Consider the following 20,358-nt stretch of genomic DNA (forward strand, 5'->3'; position numbering starts at 1 on the left):
GAAAGAAGGTCACAATAGCGAGAGCTATAGTCCTCCTTGACAACCGCTAATACTTCCCCAGTTAACACTGGGGCACTTGTGACCTCATGTTTAGCCTTGAAATAAAGTTCACTATGAGAGGATCACTTTAATGACTGCATTCTAAATTAAGACAACCTTTTTTGGCAAGAAAATTTTGAACAAACCATTCATTTCAAATGCTTTTATTTCCTTTACAATTGATAAGAGAAAACATATTCTGTGACAGGAAATTTCTGCTTATACTATGTTGTATATTGTAAAAAAAATAATGTACATAAGACAGGACCCTTTACATAGTATAAAAATACACCTAACACTTTTCTACCAAAAGCTAGTCTTGAGAATTCTTACTAACAACTAATTATGTAGGACATTCATTGAATATGATCTGAGTTCCAAGTGAAAAGATAAGAAGCATATATAATGTGGGTTGACTTTCCCTTCTCTCTTCATGCCTTTTGCTGAATTCGAGGAAGACTACCTTTCCATTCCTACCAGGATACAAGCTTTTATCGATGTGTTCTAGTACCCATCTTACTTCATTAACAAGATGTGACTTATCTGACTATTATTTATACTCAGGGCCCTGGCAGGAATGCTGCTGAAGGTCTAGGTTAGTGATATGTGGAAGGAGAAACTCTTTTTCTCAGGAATTAGCTAAAGTGTTTGATATCCAGCACTCAATATCCATTGCAGAAAGTAGAATAACACGCTAACATCTGGAGTAATTGATGTCCTTACCCTCTCACTAGCTTCTTCCCTTTCAACTGTGGTCCAGGTCCTAGACAAGCTTTCTTGTCTAGAAGTTTTCTCCTTTATGTAAAAACCACCTAAAAAGTTCATTTAAAGCAATTTAGCAGGGAGAGGGCTTAAGTGATAAAAGCACATGCCTACCATGTTTAAAACCCCGAGTTCAATCTTCAGCATTTAATTAATAAGAGAAAAGTACCAAATTCTTTGCCAGTTTCATTATATTTACATGTAACACATGTGTTTATGTATATATAAATATATGTATATATTTGGATGTGATCGGTTGAGGCAATGAACATTGGGTCACACGGAATGATTGAATTGAACAAAAGCACTAGTAGATTGATGGGTTCTTTTACTACCTGCAAATTATCTTGTCTGGGTATAAAATGTGGGAGCTTTGAATCCATCAGAGCTGAGAAAGAGAGGTTACCTGTCCATTGCTTTTGGGTCAGTAGAGAAAGTGATATATAATTTGTAGTTAGCAGTTTCCCATGTTATTCTTTAAAGAGGGTACCTATCTAGGAGATATTGGGGATCAGTAATAGCCCCTCCTGGGTTTCTCTCTCCTCCAAGTCACTAACCAGATACTTGAGTGCAGATAGGCTCCTCCATGAGAGTAAGTCTTTCTTTTCAAGTTTCATCATTTGTTTTGTGTTGTTAATTGATGTGATTTGGGATTGTGTTTTTTTTTCTATTTTGTTGTTTTCTTATATGTTTTGGTTTATTGCTTTTAAATTTTTTTTAGTTTATTTTTGGAGATGGAAATGGATTTTTCTACATGAAAGCTGAGTTCTTTGTTTCTTTCTTTTGCCCGTGACTGACTGCATGCTCTCTGTTGATGTCTTGTTCCTGGTTCTTGACACTGACCATCTTGTCTATGAAAGGAGGCACTCCAGCGAGCTTGCTTGATCAGAAGAAAGGGAAGTTTGCTTGGTTTAGTCACTCCACAGAAACCCATGGTAATGTTCTCCTGTGCTCTGTGTGTATAAATATGTGTCGTACCTACTGAACTAGATGATAGGCTCTTTCTCTTGATGCCTGTGACACTGAGTGTGTCTGTGTGTGCATGCTATGTGAGAGCTAGAGAGATATTAAGTTGCTCCATAGTAAGCCTTATCATATCTTCACACGATTACTTCAACAGACATAATAATTAATGGCAGTGACTCCTCATTGGAACCCCTCTTTTGAGAAGTGCTACCAGGATTGAAATTGTGATCATTGCCAACAGGATGCTGTTCCTAACAATGAGATGATTCCAAAGACAATACATTTCCAACTAATTCCTCACATCTAATTTGATTTTATTTCAATACTAGCACCACCAGCACCATCATATCATTCTGCAAGCACATACGGAGCTCTTTGAGAGCAAAATGTCAAAAAAATCAGATCGCTGTTTATACACAGCTCCACTCTTTAAATAATGATGGTTGAGAAAATAAAGGAAACTTATGTCAGAGGTGTAAATGGATTAAAAGATACAATTTTATGGATCTTTGCCCAGATTAGATAAAGCAAGAACCCTTGTAAAGCACTGAAGGTATATCTCTACAGTTCTCAGATATAAAATTATCCAGTGATTTGTTCTTATACATCACCTCCCTCAACGCTGGTTTAAAGGGAAAGCAAATGCTAGAAAATCCAGTACCATCAGTTGACATCACCACCATTCTTTGATGCTTCTGATTTAGCTGCAAGAACTTTGTCTTGTCTTAGAATACAAAATAGAGAATTGATTGACATGGGGGCAGAGAAGTTGGCATAGTTTAGAGCTGTAACAGCATTCCAGTTCACATGTTACCCCCAACGCCCGCATGGTCTTGGTTACCAATATATGTCCCTTCTCAAGAACTTTCTTTCCTGTTCCTTGAACTGAAGGAGACAAGTTAGAGCTGGATAACGTCTTAAGTTCCGTATGGCTTCCAACATCTTTGAAATGACTTCCTTTTTGCCCATTGAAAAGGAGTCTTGGACTAAAAAGTTTTACAGCAAACATCTGGGAAGTCATGGACTTTCTATTTGCATTTTCCACGTTCATGAATCTATTCTCAGCGACCAATCTCACTTTCATCCAAAAGAAAAGAATCTGGAAGAAATTCTCATCCATCAACAACATTCATCTAACTGATACAATTATCGTCCACATCTGTCCCATTGGGACTTGTCACTTGACGCCATAGTGCCTCATGCCATATCTTCAGTAATTGTAGTTTGTGGATGCTGAGAACTACAACAGATGAAGTTCTTTTCTGCATGAACTAAGATTGATATTATACTGGAAAGACCACACTAAAGACCCAGGATTGGAAAAAATCATGAAGTCTTTATTATGACATACTGAAAGAATAATACTATGTGAAAAGTGATAAATACTTTGAATTAAATGGCTTCTTTTAAGCCATCAAACTAGCTTACAACCACCTATGACTAAGGAATTTCAATTCACTATACCTTGAGAGGAGATGAGACCGTGACTAAACAGGTTGAATTTAATAGAGAGAAATAATAGTGGGATCCTGAGTGAATAGTACAGCATGTAGGACATTTTCCTTGCACATGGCCTCACCATTTTTCTTCCCAAGAACTCCATAAAGTCCCCTGAGTCTAGCAGGAGTGATCTCTGTGTATAGAGCAAGGATTAAGTCCTCAGTTGTGGCAGAGGTGGATCACAAACAAAAAGAGAAAGAAAAAGAAGAAAGAAAGAAAGAAAGAAAGAAAGAAAGAAAGAAAGAAAGAAAGAAAGAAAGAAAGAAAGAAAGAAAGAAAGAAAGAAAGAAAGAAAGAAAGAAAGAAAGAAAGAAAGAAAGAAAGAAAGAAAGAAAGAAAGAAAGAAAGAAAGAAAGAAAGAAAAAGAAAGAGAAAAAAAGAAAGAAAGAAAGAAAGAAAAGAAAAAGAAAGAAAGAAAGAAAGAAAGAAGGAAGGAAGGAAGGAAGGAAGGAAGGACGGACGGAAGAAAGAAAGAAAGAAAGAAAAGAAAAAGAAAGAAAGAAAGAAAGAAAGAAAGAAAGAAAGAACGAAAGAAAGAAAGAAATAAAGAAAGAAAGAAAGAAAGAAAGAAAGAAAGAAAGAAAAAGAAAGAGAAAGAAAGAAAAGAAAAAGAAAGAAAGAAAGAAAGAAAGAAAGAAAGAAAGAAAGAAAGAAAGAAAGAAAGAAAGAAAGAAGAAAGAAAGAAAGAAAGAAAGAAGAAAGAAAGAAAGAAAGAAAGAAAGAAAAGAAAGAAAGAAAGAAAGAAAGAAAGAAAGAAAGAAGGAAGAAGAAGAAGGAAGGAAAGAAGAAGAAAGAAAGAAGAAAGAAGAAGAAGAAAGAAAGAAAGAAAGAAAGAAAGAAAGAAAGAAGAAAGAAAGAAAGAAAGAAAGAAAGAAAGAAAGAAAGAAAGAAAGAAAGAAAGAAAGAAAGAAAGAAAGAAAGAAAGAAAGAAAGAAGAGAGATGATAGTTTTGCAGTTCTCTTTAGGCCACTCTAAACTTAATTTGTCAGATACTCAATGTATAATCCTTGTTCTTGATTACTGCAGTACTTGTTTGAATTATAGGACATGCGTTTGGTGATAACTATTAATCTGCAGTTCTCTATTTTAAGTTTGGTCCTAGATAATTTACTCAGGACCTGGTGTTGTTACAGCCAAAGAGGCAGTTCTCCAAATTTATCTTGTAGTTCATAAAAAAAAAAAAAAAACACAAAAACAAAACAAAACAAAAAAAAACTGTGTTTTCTTCAGCTGAGCTGGATATAAAGCTTGAGAGTTGCACCTCTTAGAATGAGTGTATTTAAAGAAATAAGGTGAATTTTAAAATGTCATGAAAGTTCATGGTGGACACATGTGTAAAACTTACTCAACTATCCAAGGCTGATAGCACTGAAGGAAGGGAAAGAATTCAGGTGTCAGCATTTCTGAATGTCTCATTACTTTGATTTCCAGATTGTGACTACCGTATAGTTCCACCCATTTTACCAAGAGTTTGGAGAGTATATATATTTGTTCAGACATTATCCTAGATAATCAGCAGATATGTTATCTAAAGAAATTTCTAAGCCTAGCTAGGGCAATTCCAGGACCTCAAAGTCCTGCCAACATCTTTCCAATTGCTCCTCTCATATGCTGCCAAGGCCACACCATCAGGTATCATTGTCTTGATTGGGTATGTTGGAAAAGCTAATGCTGATCTCTTTTTCCTCCCCACCCTCAATGTCTTGCCCTTCATCCCTTTGACTCTTGCAGTGAGCATGCCTACAAGTGAGACGGAATCAGTCAATACCGAAAACGTGGCTGGAGGTGACATCGAGGGAGAAAACTGTGGGGCCAGGCTGGCGTGAGTAGGCATGGACAAGCCTAGGGGTGGGGCTAATCAATACCTAATCAATTTTAAACATGGAATACAGGCAGGGAAGATGGAATCAGAGTGGGTTCAATTATTCTTCACTGGGAGGGCAGAGAACAAAGCCTACAGCAGGAAGTGCATGACAGGCAATGGCCTGTGGGGAAAAGAGGGCTCTGGGTGGATTTTGGGTTACAGGAGGCCCAACACAGGAGCCTGAGGCTTCAGTTGTGGTTGCTCTTTAGTTTAGCACTTCTGTGAGTGTTGTATCTTGGGATTTTGAGCCCCTTTCCATTCCAACAGGAAATAGGATATAGGGGGAATGGGGAACTCTGAAGTCTTTCTCTACACAGGCATTTTCATGCCCTTTCACACAATTCTGCTGTATCGGGCTATTTGGGTCTTACTAACTATCATTTCCTTCTGATTAATGTGACCCGGAAGGAAAGCAAACAGGTAAGAGAATACACCGGATATGATAAACTTGTTGGTCCTTATTTACAGTCTGAGTTTGTTTTTCATGTAGGGAGGGGAAACTGAGGTATCTGAAATGCCCACGTGGACTAAAGAAAAATGCATGCAATTCCACATCTCCTCCAACAGAGCATCAACTTTTTCTCTTCCCTGGCATCACTTGTTAACTATGCCAGAGCAAAGTGTCAAAGGCACTTGCATAGAGATAGTCAAGATCCTCCATATTAATTCAATTTTAAACATGGTGATGAGCTGTCCCTGAAGATTTCCCTCAAAGAAAATGGAAGGAAAACAACATCAAATACCTGAAAATAAGCAAACTTCTGGCTTCTTTCTTTGGGGAGTCTCAGAAAGCCAAGTTTATTGATGAACGTCTTATTTTACCAGAAAACGTTGACCTTGAAAATGAGGCCTTCTGGCCTTTGAGATTATTTTTTGTGTTGCCTTTGAGGTTGAGAGCTGCAAACCCATGAGTTGCAGTAGTCCCAGATACAGTGAGTTTCTGAATAACCCTGAAATGATGTGATAACCCAACCATTCCTTTTTAACAAGGCTAAAGTAGACACCTTTAAAGTAAGAGCTGCCAGCATGGAGCTGAAGGAGCAGACAAAACCAGGCTCAGGAGCAGATCAATTCTCACAACTCCTCTTTTCAGGGGCTGTGGGACCTTTGATATTATTCACTCTGACAGTGGCACCAGGGAGTCTACACTGCAGATCTCTCAGCATTGTTGGGAAGCAATTATTGTCAAAATGCTGTTAAAATACGGTGCTAATTACGATTTTAAGCACCAGTCCCTTTTTTTTTCCCCTTCTTTTCTTTCAGAACTATACAAAACAAGAGCTCACTTTTCTAGAAGTGGGCCCCAGACAACCACATTGGGGAGAGTCAGATAGCAAGGTTTTAGGGACATCCATTCTAGATTTTTCCATTGTTTTGACACCAAGAGGAGGGTTAAAAAGAACATAATCAAGGGCTGGGCATTGGCTTTTGGATTAGGCTAAGTTAGGTACCAGGAGGTACTGGGGCAGGAACCTGGTATCACTGGCAAATGTGTTTCAGCATGGAAGCTCTGTTGGAAAGAAAATGTGATTTTTCTCTCTAGAGGAAAGCTGGATTCTTGCATGTATCTGACACTTTCCTTGCTTTGAGGGCCCAATAGAAATGGCTCCTGTTATTTCCATGAGTATCCCTCTTAAGCACTTACAATGTACATATAAAATAATTAATTGACATACCATTATTCTACTGTGAGATTTAAAATTCATGGGCCTCAGAGGTAGCTTAATGTACTAGAGTACATGCTTTCCATGCTGGACCCCCAAGGTTTGATCCCCAGCACCTCACAAGTCTCCCCCCATGCACCACCTAGAGTGACTTCTAAGTACTAAACCAGGGGTAGCCCCGAATACCACTAACTGTGGTCTAAAAACAAAATAAATTAAATTCTAGATTTTACTTCCCATTCAACCACCCCATTCCACCCCTTGCCCTATTTCTGATAATGATAGATAAGGACTATAGCATTCTGGTGGAAGAAAGAATGGTCCAATCAAAAAGGCTGGAGGCTGAGTCTTATAGTCTGATGACAAGACAGTGAAAAGTTAACATCTTAAAATCTTAGTTATGGCCAGAGCGATACCACTGTTTGCCTTATATGCAGCCAACCTGGGTTCAGTCCCCGGCATCCCATATAGTCCCCCTGAGACTGCCAGGAGTAATTTGAGTGCAGAGCCAAGAGTAACTCCTGAGCCCCACCAGGTGTGGCCCCAAAACTAAAATAAATACATAAATAAAATAAAATAAAATAAAATATGAGTTAGCAGACTTGTGTACTTAGATGAGGATGAATATGTAGTAACTAGGTCTAAAAAAGAATGGTTTCTAAAGGTTATCAGAAGAAAACAAATTACAATGGGATGTTTGGTGAGTAGCTTGATGGTCGGGAGATAAAGAGGAGGAGCCATTCAGGCTGGTAAACAGGAAAAGAAAAGAAAACAGGAAAAGAAAAATTTAAGCAAGGGCCCAATTGGAGGGACATTGCAGGTATCATAAAGGCAATAAGACATGAAGATCTGAGACTTTAAAATTACTGGTATTAAAACCATTACTGAGATTATTGAACTAAGAAAGTTTCTGAGGGGGATGATAAGGACTAAACCTAGAACTCAGTTCTACACAGAAATAAGAACAAATGAATGAAACAGACAAGGAGAGTTTAGAAGAATAGATATTGTACTTGAGGGCGACAGGAACTTGCAAGGGGATACTATTTGTACATCCGTTCAACACCATGCCTGGTTGATGCTAGAAAATGGAGATAAATGGCAGAGAGCAAATGAAGAGCCATCCCATGAGAGCTCCAACATCAGACAAGTAAATAAGTTATACATTTATGCTATGTGAAGAAGGAAAAGTAACCATAATGTTAGACTGATAATGGGAGGGATTCCATTTAGAAGAAGCTTCTTTGAAAAATTAAAATAAAACAGAAATTAAACTGAATATATATATATATAAAATATATATATATACATATATATATATATATTGAGGTGAGGTGTGAGGAAGGATAGTGCAAAGAGAACAGTGATGTGTTTCAAATTCTTTGTGTGAAATTGAAGTAGTGCAACGAAGGAGGTGGGAAAAAGGGAGTAGGCAGGGAAGGATAAAGATAGAGCCTGGTAAACCACAGAACAATCTTTATTGTAAGAGTGCAAGAGTTCTTCGAGCATGAGACATCAGAAAAATGATGTTGCGCTGGGAGTTTGTTTTTATTATTTTTATTCTTGTAGGATCACATTGATGCTTAGAGGAGGCCACGAGGGAAGTAGCCATATCTGAGAAATGGCCCAAATAGCACCACCCACCTGTGGCATGATGGCAACTCAGGATATCAGGAACAATTAGATAGGTTCTTTGCATGTTCTATAGGAATTGAGGGTTTACTGATGTGGAAGTTAGGGATTCGGTGGAGACGAGTGGGTAGAAAGAGCCAGCAGAAGACCTTCACTACAGAGTTGAGGCCAAGGAAGGAAAAAGAAAATATTGGCTAGAACTAAGCCATTGCCAAGTGAAGCCTTGCTTTATTTTTATTAGAGTAAAAGCCAGACAGTGTTGAAAGCTACATGAAAACCAATGAAAAGGCATAGGTTAAAGAAGCCAGAAAGGAAGTGAGTTCTAGGAAGAGAGAAGAGGAAGACTTCAAATACACAGCTGGAGGCATTAAGTTGATGTGGGAAGACATAATTCATTACTTTGGGGTTTAATTGTAAGAGACTGAACATCATTTGCCCTGGTCTACTTGTAATCAGCCATCAACTAGCCCATGATCTCAAGCAAAGCACCTCTGCACTGAGTCTCAGCCTCATCCTCGAGGACTCTAGGACACAAAAATGCTTTTTGTCTTGTGGAGGGATCTCTTAACAGAGAGCTTGGAATGTTCTAAGCACTGCATGGAAGAGAACCAATTTCACTTCTTTTACATCTTGGACTTCCCTGTAGGCATTCTGCAACTTGATCAGTTGCCTCCCATACATTCTGGTGGTATCCAATGGGCCTTCCATAAAGAGGCTCTTATTTAAAGGGTCAATATTTGGGATTATTCTATCCATCATCTCATCACAGAATGTAGATAATTCAGTCTGTGGAGTCCCCCAGAAGTTCCTGAGCATGCTGAGTATGGTCAAAGAGAGTAGGCCTTGGAGACCAGCAGCAGAAGTGAGGAGTCAGTCTCATCAAGCAATTCAACTTCTTTTCAGAAGACTCTGTAGCCTGGGAAAAAATACAGGATAGAGATTGCACCAAGTAGATACAATAGAGGACCAAATAGTGTGGAATGTTGTGTGGAAAACAAAACTAAGTGACCTTAGGGCTGAGTGGGGAATTCAAAATAAAGTATACCATTAACTGGGGAGCTCTGGTAGAGCAGAATTGATGGGGACAAGTCAGGGAGGTCTAAGAAGGTGTTATGCGTTAGAGCAGGGGAGATTATGATCACCTAGAATCTTAGCAGAAGTGAGGAAGAATGATTTCAGCATCAGTATCTGAAGGAACGCTCTTTAGGAACCAGGTTCAGCGTATGTCTGATAATGGTAGTTGTGGTTGTTGGCGCAGTTGTGGAGTCAAGGAGGTTGAGTCAGTCATTTGTCTATATGGATGGTGACTGCAGTGGGCCTCTGATACATATGAAAGGAAAATGAGGACTATTCTGGGAAATCATCTCTACACAACAGATAGTAAATATATGGTTCATGACTCAAAAAAAAAAAGGCAGAGAGGCTAAAAATAGAAATGGCTCCCAAGAAGTTCAGATATTCATCAAATAATGGCATGCAAATGGAGTTAGAAAAATGAAGAGGGTTTTTTTTTTTTCTAATTTCAGATCTTAATGCCAGGGAGAAAACCATGCTTTCCTAGAAAGTTTGTGTTAGTTTATATAGGCTAAAATAGAGGAAGTAAAGTGTAGACTTAAAAATAGAGAGAGTATAGAGTAGAATTAACTTCAGGGCCAGTGCAACAAAACTGTTCCCATGGTCTTGTGTGTTAGATGCTAAACTTCTCAACATTTCTACCCTCCTTTAAGGACCCTCTTAAAATAAAAGAGGATATTTAGAATAGAATAGAATAAAGTCAATGAGGGCAAGGTATGATAGGATACTTTAGAGTAGGGTGGGGTTGCAGGAGTTGGGTGGCATGAGGTAGGATAAGGTAGGGTAGATAGATAGAATAGGGCAAGGTAGCCTGGATGAGATGAGATGAGATGGAATAGGGTAGAGTAGAATAGAGTGAAATAAGGCAAGATAGAATAGGTTAAAGATGGGGTGAAATAGGAAGGGAGGGATGAGATGGGGTAGAGTGTGCTAGATTAGGATATGATAGGGTAGGGAGGATAAGAAAGAATAGGGTAGAAATAGTAGGAATATGTTAGGATATAGTAGGATATGCTAGGATAGGATGGGTAGGGTAAGGTGCATTTGGATATGGTAGAAAAGAATAGACTGGGAAAGGCTTAGGGTATGTAAATTAGGATAGGCTAGTACAGGACAGAATATAACAGAGTATGTAGGATTTATTAGGATAGAATAGGAGCAATGCATGCCTCATAGGGACTTGGAGAAGTAGAGGTCACTGCTGAACTTAGAAGGGGTTCCAAACAAACAGGAGGAAGCATTACCCTTATGAGAAACAGAACAGCTTAGGGTGTGGAATGATGCCCTAATTGCCCCTCTTCTCCCAGATCACGTACTAACATAGTGCAGGTAGTGACCTTTCAAACCCTAAGCTAGTGGTTTCCTCTCAAGAGAACTGCTAAGCAACCCACTTTTATGAAGTGGCTTCCTGAATTTCCCACCTGTACCAAGGAGAGAAATCAAGACACGCTGAATTCACCAAGAATTCTAATCTCATCTTTCAAAGGGCTGGGTGTTCTTTTGTCTCCAGACACATACCACTTGCTGGTGCTTATGCAATAGATACTTTAAATGGGATACAGTTTCAGATCCATAGAGCCAAAAATTATAGACTCAATTGCCTGAGAACAGATACAAAAGCTGGTTGTGATATGTGATGTCTGGGGTCATGGATCAGGATTTGTAACTAAACAGAAAATAATCATAGACCTATCCCATTTCCTCCTTTTTCTGAGAATGTGCTAAAATGCCAAGGGAAGACCTTTAGCTGGTACTCTGACCTCTTTTCCAACCATGATCTTCCCTTGTGCCCACTTCTCAGAGTCATTTCCTTGGGAGATACAAACACCGTTTTCTTGTTCCTCCATTGGCAAAGAAATGGAGGAAAGGGTCTATGATCTACCTTGAAAGGCTCCTCAGAAAGAATAGCAGAGGCACATCTGAGAGAAGGCCTGGAGTCAGGAAAGACTTGGTAAACAGAGTCACAAGGCGTATGACTTAAGGCCATCACTTAGGCTTGTGTTTAACCTTCCAAGCCTGGAGAGACCCCTTAAAGTCCTAAGTTCAGCATAACCCTGTTGGAAAAGAGAGCAACCCATATTCCCTATCACCCAATTATCAGCTGGAAAACATTTGTTTCTCCCATTAAACAGAGGCTCTAAATAAAAATGCTGCTCTCGGCTGCCTGTCCCCCTCCCACATGCTTTGTTAACATGTGATTAAACTCTCCAGCCCGAGCAGGCAGTCTTTGGGGGTGGGAAAAGGTTATTAGCTAACGGTTCTGAGCAGTAAAGGCACTTGGCTCAGATCCTCAGTGCCCCAGAGATATAATTATCTCATGCTTGATGGCTTTGCCACCTGTCACATCTTCTGGTTTAATTTTTTTTAATAAAAAATAATGAGAGGGGTTGTTTTCTTGCTCGGTGACAAAGCTGGCTTTTTGCAGAGCTGGGACAGCACAGTACTGCAGCAGGTGCCTCCCCAACTCTCTTCTCCTGTCTTCTTCCCTGCCGTCTCCCTGATTTTCTGATCTCTGAACTGTTTCCAGAAATTCTTCTCATCACATGAGTGTCTCTCTCTCTTTCTCTCTCTCTCCTCACTCTCTTCTTTGTTAGCTTCCTCTGGGCCTTTTTATATGAACTAGACAGTGTGAAAACCTGGAAGGTTCTACATTTCAGTGAACCTACATTTCCACACAATGACCCCAGTCAGCCCCAGGCTCACATGCCAGTCCTTCCAGCCCCAGTCCTCAGGCCTTTAGACTACCTTAGGCCGTTGGCATGGGGACCACGATTTCTTCATTAGCCCAGGTTGCAGCCCCCAGGCTACACCTGCTCTGACATACCAGATTCCTGCAAATTCCTTACTCATCCTCAGTACCTTCCTAGGCACCAGCCTGGATCCTGATAAGGCAGCAGTGAGGGCTTCTGCCTGAGGTACTGCCTCACTATTCTATTTGGTGATAGGCTCATAACTTTGGTATTCTTCTCCTCTTCCTATATCTCAAAAGAAAGCATCCCTAGCATGCTGTGTGGGTGATTTTACACTGCTTCACCAACCTCACATATCCCGAAGGACAGACATGATCACCTGAGTACAAGCACTCTCCTTCCAGGGGACTTTATCTTTATTTAGAAAAGACTAAATATACCATTGAACCAGCCCTAATGTCTCCATATCTGTACACAAAAACATACCAGTAGAGTTTCTCTTTCCAAAATTGTTCTGATTCACTCTACACCTCTTCCCAAACTGAGGCATAGTCACTCAGATGATCAAGATTCTCTGAGGTGATTGAACATTTTTGAGATGTCAAATATATGTATACCATTTGTTAACACTCCCTCCCTTTCTCTCTTTCAGTCACCGAATCTCCAAATCCAAGTTCAGGTGAGTGGATGCATGCTTTCTGTTGCTCTGCCCACTGCCTACTCCCAACTCAATCTCTATTCCTCTGTAGAGAGCTAAAAGTAACAGCCAGTAAATGGTCTTGTGGAGGGAGAGTTAGGTACTCTTCTACAGAGGAAATTACTGTGTCTGTGATGATCAAAAGAAAAAAATCAGATTAGGCAGATACTTCAGGGTGGGGTGGTATCTTATCACTCTTTTTTTTTGTTTTGTTTTTGTTTTTGGGCCACATCCAGCGGTGCTCAGGGGTTACTCCTGGCTGTCTGCTCAGAAATAGCTCCTGGCAGGCACGGGGGACCATATGGGACACCGGGATTTGAACCAACCCAACCACCTTTGGTCCTGGATCAGCTGCTTGCAAGGCAAACACCGCTGTGCTATCTCTCCGGGCCCTATCTTATCACTCTTAAGTGCCACTGTTCCTCAGATATTGTGAGACCTAATTGTTCTCATTTCCCTAAAAGTACAATTGAGTGAAATATAATGTGGACTTTTGCTACAGCAAGGATTGGCCCAATGATTTATACTACATAGGATCTGCATAGGTTCTATTTTTAGTAACTCAAACTAAGTACCTGTTAATGGGTAAGATGTCCATATGTATGTAGAATGGGTTAAGAGCATGGAGTGAGTGCATGCAATGAAGATGTGAATTGATTTCACAAATCTCTTAAGTATGATAGCATATTGCTTTCTTTTATTTCATAATAGATATAATCTTGCTTTCTTGTCTTAAGTGCTATGTAGCTGGAGCATGCATAACAATAAGTTTTAGACCTATAGTGCAATGCTGTATTGTAAATATTTCCTTAAGGGAAAGCATTCAGTCTTCACATTTGTTTACCCTCAACTCTTTCTAGAATAGAGTCTGGATGCATAGGTGGAGTAGGAGGGAGGTAGAGTTGGGAAGCTACTTTCATATTCCAGGATGTCAATAGTTTTTGAAGAGTGCCAGCCCTAGAACCTTCCTGAGTATACTCTGTCTCTGCGAATAGACTAGGTTGCTCTTGAAAGATGTACCTGTGAGATGTGGCACATCTGTCTAGTTTGGGAATTTACTGCCTGGAACCATTTCATACTTCGCCTCTGATCTTGAAATTTCCTCTTCTGTTCTCTGACCTCTAGCTCTTTTGTCCATAGTCACTAGCAACACCAAACCTCACCTGTACAGACTACAGAAGCACTTCTAGGCCCTTTACACACCATGAATGGACTATGACAACTGGTAGCACAACGGCAGGCTCACTTGCCTTCTATCACTGCCTTTGTATCAGCTGAGATAGAACTCTGAGCCAAACACCAGCATTCTCTCAGATCACCATAGACCCCCACATTCCATAGACGGTGCCCACCAGAGTCAGTGTCCCTGAACTTCCCCATGACTATATGGATGTTTCCTAAAGCAGCCCTCTTATAGCCTATTAAGGAATTGACACCCCAAAACTAGGACTAAAATCAAGTCGTTGGTGGGGCTGGAAATAGTTGGTAGGGTTACTAACCTGGGTTCAATCCCTGAAATCACATATGATCACCCAAGGAGTGACTTTGATCACAAAATCAATAAAATCTGAGCATTGTTGACATATCTCTCTCACACCACCAAACTGAAAAAAATTGGTGCCTATATCCCTTCTATTTTTAACACTCTTCCTTCCCTGTCTCCAGTTCCACTGGAACTGGAATTTTCTCTGTCTAAGCCAAGGCCTCCTTTATACAAAAACCACCAGCCTAGCCCTTATTGAATAAAAGAGAGCCCTAGAAAAATTTTTTTTAAATCCTTTCTATTTAAAAAGAGGTTGAGTTTTACTCCTTTATTCCAAACATCTGGAAAAGTGTCTGGGAAGTGTCTGTCTTAATAGGAACTTAATAAGTATTTTCTGAGGAAATGAGTGAATAAAAGAATAAATAGTTTTGGCTCCTTAAAGCAATGGGACACACATTGAACAGACTTAAGCGACGGATCTAATTTGACAGCCAAAGCTGGAAAAACATTTTGTGCTTCTGACAGCTCCCAAACCCCAACAAAATCATAGTAAAGTTACATAAAAATACATTTGAAAATATTCCCAAACTATCACTCTTCTGTGCCTCATAAGTAAACGACCAAATGAATGAGTAAATGAGCGAACACAATCTGGACCTTCTCCATTGAGAGATTGCCGGGAAAGGCTGAGAACATAGTTTTTCTGGTCACCTATAGTCTAAGGAATGCTTCTGAAAACAGAAGGGGAAGGTGGACTCTAAACTTCTGGAATCTCTGTTCACTGTGAATACCTAGCTTACCTTGTAGATCTGTTCCTAGAAGCAGACATTTGACCTCAGGGGAAAGCTTCTCCCTCTGCAGCTGGTAGTGTAGATACAGCCAAAATACAGAGGGCAAAGTTGGTATTTCCAAAAGTCTCTTTTCTAGCAAGTTAGCCCTGTTTCTAAATTGATTAGCAGAGGAAACTAAGGCATAGAGACTCAGTGCCACTTGGTTCATGGATGTATGGCTAAGTTCCAATCTATACCCAGAACCTGTGCTACAAGCTTAAACACTGTGCCATTGTAGGGAGAAGGTTCTGCCTTCTTCTTGCTGAGCCTGTGCCATAAGCACGAGGTGTCTAGTTTTACAAGAGCACTATTGAATAGAAATTTAATGCCACCCACATGGGTAAGTTTTAAAACTTAGTCTTCTCCACTTTAAATGAGCACAAAGAAACAAGTGAAGTTAAACTTAAAATGTTTTATTTTACTCAGTGTTCCCCAAACACATTGTAACACAGAAGTAATGGCAAAAAAGTAGAAGTATGAAAGAGATTTTTTACATTCATTATTTTTACTGTCTGAATCCTTATGTGTACTTTTACACTTGATTCACATACCCTGATACTGATTTGGCCACATTTTAAGCATTCGATTGCCACGGATTTCTGGTGGCTGTTACACCAAACAATATGGTCCTAAAGGTCTGCATGGATAGCTGGATTCTCATTGGTGCTATCTTTGTAGTGGATATTAAAATCTGGCAATGAATTGAAAGTGACATCAAAATGATCTGGAGCAGTTTCTGTCTACTGCCGTGGTTTCCATTAAACATGCAAGAAAAACACACTTTCTGTACTTCTGTCTGTCTATGGAACCCAAATTGAAAAAATATATATAGGAGAAGAGAAAGGTAGCATAGAAAAGATAAACATAGACTGTTTCCAGCTCAGAAATGATCTTATAAACAGTGATGAGTGTTTTACTCCATCATAGAATCTAAAAATCTAAAATATGACTTAAATAATCAAAGCTTTCTTAATCATTCTCCCAATTTAATGATGAAAAATAATAGAAATTGAGCTCTCTGCTGGTTTATTCCAATGGCATAAAATCACAATCTATTTAAAAGGATTATTAGAATAGAGGCTGGAGAGATAGTACAGTAGGCAGGGCTCTTGTTTTGCATGTGGCTGACTCAGGTTTAATTCCTGCATCCCAGATGGTCAACTGAACCACTGTCAAGAGTAATTCCTTGAGCACAGAGCCAAGAGAAACCAAATATATACTTATATTTATATATATTCCAATAAATATTAACCAGATCACCTATTGGGATTTCTATATCTTGATGATTCTGAATCATCGAGATGATTATTTTGTCCAATTTTCAGTAAAATGTGGTCAATGCACCTTTCTGCTGTGATGTAGGCAGAGTGGCACATATACAAGTTGTCCTCGGTCTCTAAGAGTGCATTTTTATTAATAATTTATTTTGACCAAAGAGGATTACAAATCTTTCACAGTAGTATTTCAGGTACATGGTGACATTGAATCAGGGGCATTCCCACCACCAATGTTGTCCTCCCTTCACCCCTGTTCCCAGCATGCATCCCATATCGCCCCTCCTCTGACCCCTGGGCTGCTAGTATAAGTGGTCCCTTCTGTGTCTAGCTTGTTGTAGATTGGGTATCAATTCTGTTGTCATTGGCTTTGGATTTGGTGTTTAAGTCTGGCATTTTTATGTTACTCACATTTAAAAAAATTAAATGCTATAATTACCTTGTGGTTCTTGGTCTGCAAAAGAAAATATAGAAACTTACTTCTGGCTACAAGAAAGAGTCAAAAGTTGCTACCAATTTGATGCTGTTTACTACTCTGAGAGTTGTCTCAAAGCCTATGCCAAGCACACTAATTTAGAAGCACCTTTTGCTCCTCATCCTCTTCTCATCCCTGTATCACAAGAGCCTTATGGTTTTTAAATCTTATCAGGGATGTAGTAAATCTATTAAAGTTGGTATAATTTATTCTACCAACTGGTCAGACCAGTCCTTTTAGATAGATTGTTCTACAATGAGTCTATACCAAAGTCTAAGATATGGTCCTGGTCACTTTCTGTCATGGTCTTAGAACCTCACTGAAGAAGAGGCATGAGCAATACAAGCTAGTGAATGGTCCCATAAAATGGAAGTCATCCTCTTGGGGAAGCACTGCTAGATTAACTAGGATAGAAGTGCCTGTACTAGGTCTCCCTCATACTAAGCATCCTTATTGATAAGGGTCTACATCACCACATGGGATTTGGTCAGCAGAGATAATCTCTCATGCTAAGATACTAGGTATGTCATAAATATTTATGGAATGTTTAACTAAAATGTGTAATACAGACAAGAAGTATGAAAGGAGTTCTGAAGCTATTTATCTAGTTTATTATGAAGAAGTAGAAACTTGGGAGGAGCCTTTTAGAATAGACAAACACAAGGGATGTAGAGCTAAAACCATGGATAAGGCACTTGCTTTGCATGCTTTTGGCCTAGATTTAATTCCCATCACCCCATATGTTCTCCCAAACCACCAGAGAAATCCCAGAGTAAGGCCTATACACAGTCAGATGTGGCCTACAGACAAACAACCCCCCCCCCCCCAAAAAAAACAACCTTAAGGGCATGATAGAGAAAGGGAGTCTACTGGAAAGTTGGAGGACAGTTGTTTAAAGGAAAGAGAGAACATGGCCTAGATTGAGAAGAGCTAAGTTGGATCCAAGGTTGAGGTCGCAAGTATTTTCCATGGGAACGCAAGACACACAAGTTCTAAGAAGTATATTGAACATGTCTTTATCCATTCTTTCCTCTTCTCTCTGCATATGGGAAAGAAATTCTATTTCTAGAGGAAATGATTTTCCCACTTAGTATGAAGGCAACACGAATAGCAACAGATTTCTCCTCCCTTTTTTATCATTTAATTTCTATATCCTCCATGCATATGTAAACACACAAATAAATTTACACATTCTAATAAACCATTACATTTATTATACAGTAGGAAGCGTTGCCAGGAAACCAGTTGTCAAGCAAAGCTATATTTTGAAGAGTGGGAGGTGTATAATTATCTTTAAATACTTTCTCTGGATAGTAATTACCCCACCCCCACCCAGCCCCAATCCACGTGACTCTCCTCTGCAAGGAACAGCATGATTTGTTTAATGGGTGCTATCGAGCTTATGACAACACTCAGTCGGTCAGGGCTTCGAACAGAGCCATCCCAGGCCTGCAGGATGGGCTTGACCATACAGCACCCCCAACTTGGAGAAAATGGAGCTTAAACAAGGTCCAGAATTCAGTTGCCTGTGAATCAATTCTTACACACTATACAAATAAAAGACATGAAATCAAGAACTCTTGATTCTTTGGAGTTCTTCAAAACAATTATCAGCAATTTCTGTAACAGGAGATGGGATCTATTTAAAACATTTCGTGGCAACAAGAATGTAAGCTATTTAAGACCAGTTCTGAGTTTGTCCTGAAAATGGATTTTTCAAGACAATGTCCACACTAAATTTAAAACTGCAATAATGGAAGAGAGCCCCCCTGGCCAAGTCTGGTAAACCCCAGAGATCACCTTTCCCTCAGGATCATCTGATAGCCATTCTCTCCCCTTGCGTTGCCCCTTCTTTCCTCTCCCTGCTCCTCCTGCTTATCTGAGCTGGTGTGCCTGAAGGATGAAGGACTCCCTGCATTTACTGGAAAACATTTTCTGACTACAGGCATTCCTCTCTGGGCAGTGAATCTCCCCTGGAGAGCAGGCAGTGTCCCCCGCCAAGGCCGGCTGCTCCCTGGAGAGCACCCCAGTGCTCAGTGATCTAGGGATAGAACAGAGCAGTATCTTGTTGCTTCTTCCCTCCCATACTGCAAGCCAGGTCCTAAGTTCTCACTGCCATGAGAGCAGAGAAAACAATAGCTTTTGGGATGTAATCCTCACTGTCCTAATCTTAAAGTATATTTTAGCAAAGGTTTGGTAGGAGAGTTTTTTTCCACAGGTACTAGGTTACAAACTAACAGAGATGTAAAGAAAGACATGTTACCCAAAAAGAAAGTTTGGGGGCAAGTAGAGGGATTTATATCTGTAGATTTATCAGCCACTGTTCCAAGATTTTTGCTTTGTTTCTCCCTGGTCTTTCTCACACAAACAGGGCCTCTATCTCCAACTCATTCATATAAGTGACTTAGAGGCACCTCCAGCGCATTTTTTCTTGTCCCTGGCCATCCTGGGGACAGAGCTTTGCAGTTAGGGGCTCCTGCCACTTGGCCCGACTACCTCAGCTAGAGACTCTGGCTGTCACTTTCATACTTTTTCCATTTGATACCTTTTCCCTATGTCTCCAGTCACACTGGGGTCCTCTTGATTCTTCCTCTAAGTCTTTTCAATCAACTCAGTCTCCTTCCCATTAACAGCTCCTCTTTCCTTCATCTCTGACTTGGGTTGGAGACATTTCCCTCCTACTTTGTAGAGGACAATGGATCACTGGTTTGAGGTTTCTAAAATCAAGTCCTGTCATGTCATTCTCCCTCAAGTCTTCCTACCACGACCCTCACAGCATATCTTTGTTTCTCTTCTTTGCATGGAATTGGTGTTTGTTAAGTATTTGGTCAATGGTGCTACGAAATATAGTGAGGTTTTTTTTTTCCTGTAGCAAGAAGATAAAACTAGCAGCAAGCTATAAACATACCATCACCGCTGTACAATTACAAAATGTTTCTTAGGATTATTTAACTTATAAATTCTCAAGTATGATTATCCATTAGAGTCATCTGGGTAACTTTAAAATAATACCAGTGGTAATTTGGGTTATTTAAAGAATATTCAACCCCCAGAGAAGCCAATGTACTTGTTTTGGAGTTAGGACTTTGGGCCTGGTAGGGATCTGGGGAATTTTTAAGCCTTCTAGTATATTTCTATATACATATGTGTGTTGTAATTCCTGAGAGAAGTCCCTAACCCAGATACTATCGACAAACTTCCTAGTGATTGTGTGTGGCATGAATATATTCTGGGAGGTGTGTGTACCTGTGACTATCCTTGTTTATAAATAGGGGCTCTAAATATCTGTCAGATAACTCCATGAAAGCAATGAACCTGAAGCAATGGCCCAGGTTCACTCCTTAGACTTTATGTAAGAATCCTTTGCACAAAGGAATGGGGGTGAGTGGGTCAGGGAAGAAAGCAAGA

At 39.8% G+C, this 20,358-nt stretch overlaps 1 protein-coding gene across 1 annotated transcript in view; it reads left to right on the forward strand.

Moving 5' to 3' along the window:
• CACNA1C (calcium voltage-gated channel subunit alpha1 C) overlaps positions 1 to 20,358 on the forward strand; it is a 657,609-nt gene that overhangs the window by 547,724 nt on the left and 89,527 nt on the right. Inside the window, exons 10-11 of the mRNA XM_049783035.1 lie at positions 4,999 to 5,089; positions 12,844 to 12,870. Of these exons, the coding sequence (XP_049638992.1) occupies positions 4,999 to 5,089; positions 12,844 to 12,870 (118 nt within the window). The remainder of the gene's footprint in view (positions 1 to 4,998; positions 5,090 to 12,843; positions 12,871 to 20,358) is intronic.

This window comes from Suncus etruscus, chromosome 11 (genome assembly GCF_024139225.1).
Source record: "Suncus etruscus isolate mSunEtr1 chromosome 11, mSunEtr1.pri.cur, whole genome shotgun sequence".
In the NCBI taxonomy this organism is placed as follows: domain Eukaryota; kingdom Metazoa; phylum Chordata; class Mammalia; order Eulipotyphla; family Soricidae; genus Suncus; species Suncus etruscus.